Below are 2,536 nucleotides of genomic sequence, written 5' to 3'. Positions count from 1 at the left end.
ACCCCAAAAGCCCTGACTAGGAAAAGAGATGGCCACCATCTTTCACCCACTTCAAGTCCTTCAAGGATGATCTAGAATCTACTTGTGCCAACTGGTACCCAGGCACACATCAACCTGCCCAGACTACCAAATGCAGAAACAAGCCCAGTAGCAGCAGCTGCGCCTAGCTTGCCCACACACCTGCATCGTAGTGTAGTGGCAGGCAAATATCCTGGAAGCCTTTGTGTCCACACACTCATACCTACACGACATACACCTAGAGGAAAAGAGCTGAATATTCTTATTCACAAGAAAAGAGGCCTGAATACAGGAACACTATGCTCATGCACACACAAAAGACACGCTTTGCATGTCCAGCCTTACGCACTTACACTTTCACGTCCTGTCCCAGACCCCGGGACATCGGTTTGCTTTTCTTTGAGACATTCACAAACTAGTTCTTCAATCCTGAGACGTCCCTAGTGTGGATAAAAGGCAACTTCCCTTAGTCTTTGCCTGTCTCTCCAACTTTGCTCTGCTCTGCGCTCGCTCAATTCCCAGGGGGCCGAGTGGCGCCGGCCAGCCGACCTCCCTCCCAGCAGTGCCCTCCCCGCCCAGCCCTTGTGCCGCGGGGCGGGGCCGAGCTGGCGGCCAGGAAATGCCCTGGAGTGTGTGTCACCTGTCCACGGCGACTTGTTGATTCCCAGGAGCGCCGCCTTTCCGGTCTGGGTCCCTGAGAGAACTGCCTTGCTCACCTGTGGCCCCGGCGCGGTCCTGGGGAGCTCCCGACAGGCCCCCGGGATCGCTAGCTCTCCAGCTCCACAGCCATGAGCAAGTTGGGCAAATTCTTTAAAGGGGGTGGCTCTTCTAAGAGCCGAGCGGCTCCCAGTCCCCAGGAGGCCCTGGCCCGACTCCGGGAGACTGAGGAGATGCTGGGCAAGAAACAAGAGTACCTGGAAAATCGAATCCAGAGAGAAATCGCCCTGGCCAAGAAGCACGGCACTCAGAATAAGCGAGGTAGGCTGGGGTCTGGCCGGCAGGCGGGAGCCCGCCTGCCTCTAGCCCTTCCCTTGGGGACAATTGGCCCACAGCACTGAGGTCCCCAGGTGACCAGGTTTGCTCCTGCAGCCTTTTCTACTAACTGGTACTGACTTTTAGGGTCGTGACTAGGATGAGTTGAGCTGGACACTGGCCCTGATGGCAAAATGTAAAGGGGCGCTAAAAATCTCAGTAATCAAGACGAACAATATTTTAATGCCATACTTAAAGGACTCAGAACTAATGCCAAAAAAAGAAATGATGAGCAAAATATCAAAATTTTAAATAAAGACAGGATTGGTATTATTGATTTTTTTCATTTGCCTCTAGCTCTTACATTGTTCTGTACAGCACTTCTTTATTTAAAATTCTTTTTAAAAAAATGTGATGCTTTGTTCATTGTGGATTTTTTGATATTTTGAATTTTAAAAATACTGCATTAAAATATGATGTGTCTTGATTACTGAGCTTTTTTGCAACCCCGTAAATACTGCTCCTGGTTCAGCTCTTTCTAGGCCAGCCCTGCTGACTCCAACACTAACCACCAAGTTTTCTGCTGTATGTTTGTATATTAAATTACACATTTTAACTTGCACCTAAATCTTCAGCAAAGCATTTTCTGTTCTAGTACGATGTGATTCACCTTGCTCCTCAGCTGTTGAAAACTTTAGCTGGATGTTCTGTTGAGAACTTAAAAAAAAAAAAAAGTAGAGGAATTAAATATTAAATTTCCTATCACTGACTTTGGCACAAACAATGGGACTTTGAGTCAATAATGATTCTTGGCGTTCCTGTTGCACCTTGAACACCTTGCTCTTTGCCAGAGTTAATTGGTTCCTTCAGTAAAATTTCCTTCTATCGGAATCCTCTAAACAGCAGTCGTGGCACATATAAAAACCCAGTGAGAAGCTGAAGTGATTTGCTCTTCTAATACCAGGTTAACGGCAGACACAGAAATGGAATTGGCAATATAGGACTCTGCTTACCACCAAACTCAAACATTCGCATCCTCTAGTTGGGCTTCTTTAGTCACAATGAAGCCTTGGGAAGGTTTGGCTCACTCTACAAGATGATGCTATTGTTTAATGCAGGAAAGGAATGATGTCTCTAGGAGCTGACCTTGAGAACTCTGCCTCTCCCCATAAAGGTATGCCAGCTGATTTATGGCCCGCTTATTACCAACAATAAAAATCCTGTATTAATGCATATAACTTTTGTCCATATTATGGCCTGTTTTAGAGGTAAATGCTGATTTCTGCTTTTACTTTGTGTCTGAAAATATTCTGGGAAGTTATTCAATGGCAATTTCTAAAGAAAGACCATATCATTATGGCTTGCTAAAAATGTTTTTGGTCGTTTTGTTGCTTGGCCCTTCCTCTTCAGTTTGATACACACTCTGACCTTTGCTTAGTGTCTGTCAAGGGTTTTCTTCCCTTTGCCACCTATTTGGATCTGTATATAGCTTTATCTACCATGGTTGCTCAGCAAATATTATGGGTTTCTTTTTCTTTCTTTCTTT

General features: G+C 45.7%; 1 protein-coding gene across 2 annotated transcripts in view; it reads left to right on the top strand.

The window, feature by feature from the left end:
- Window positions 1-612: 612 nt before the first annotated feature.
- Window positions 613-2,536, top strand: part of CHMP4C (charged multivesicular body protein 4C) — a 27,999-nt gene continuing 26,075 nt past the window's right edge. For both annotated transcript variants that reach the window (XM_017521836.2, XM_017521835.2), the window contains exon 1: window positions 613-996. In XM_017521836.2, the coding sequence (XP_017377325.1) occupies window positions 807-996 (190 nt within the window). In that variant the 5' untranslated portion in view covers window positions 613-806. The remainder of the gene's footprint in view (window positions 997-2,536) is intronic.

This window comes from Cebus imitator, unplaced genomic scaffold, assembly GCF_001604975.1.
Source record: "Cebus imitator isolate Cc_AM_T3 unplaced genomic scaffold, Cebus_imitator-1.0 Scaffold22, whole genome shotgun sequence".
Taxonomy (NCBI): domain Eukaryota; kingdom Metazoa; phylum Chordata; class Mammalia; order Primates; family Cebidae; genus Cebus; species Cebus imitator.
The sequence above is the reverse complement of the archived record's forward strand: the minus strand, read 5'-3'. Positions and strand labels throughout refer to the sequence as shown.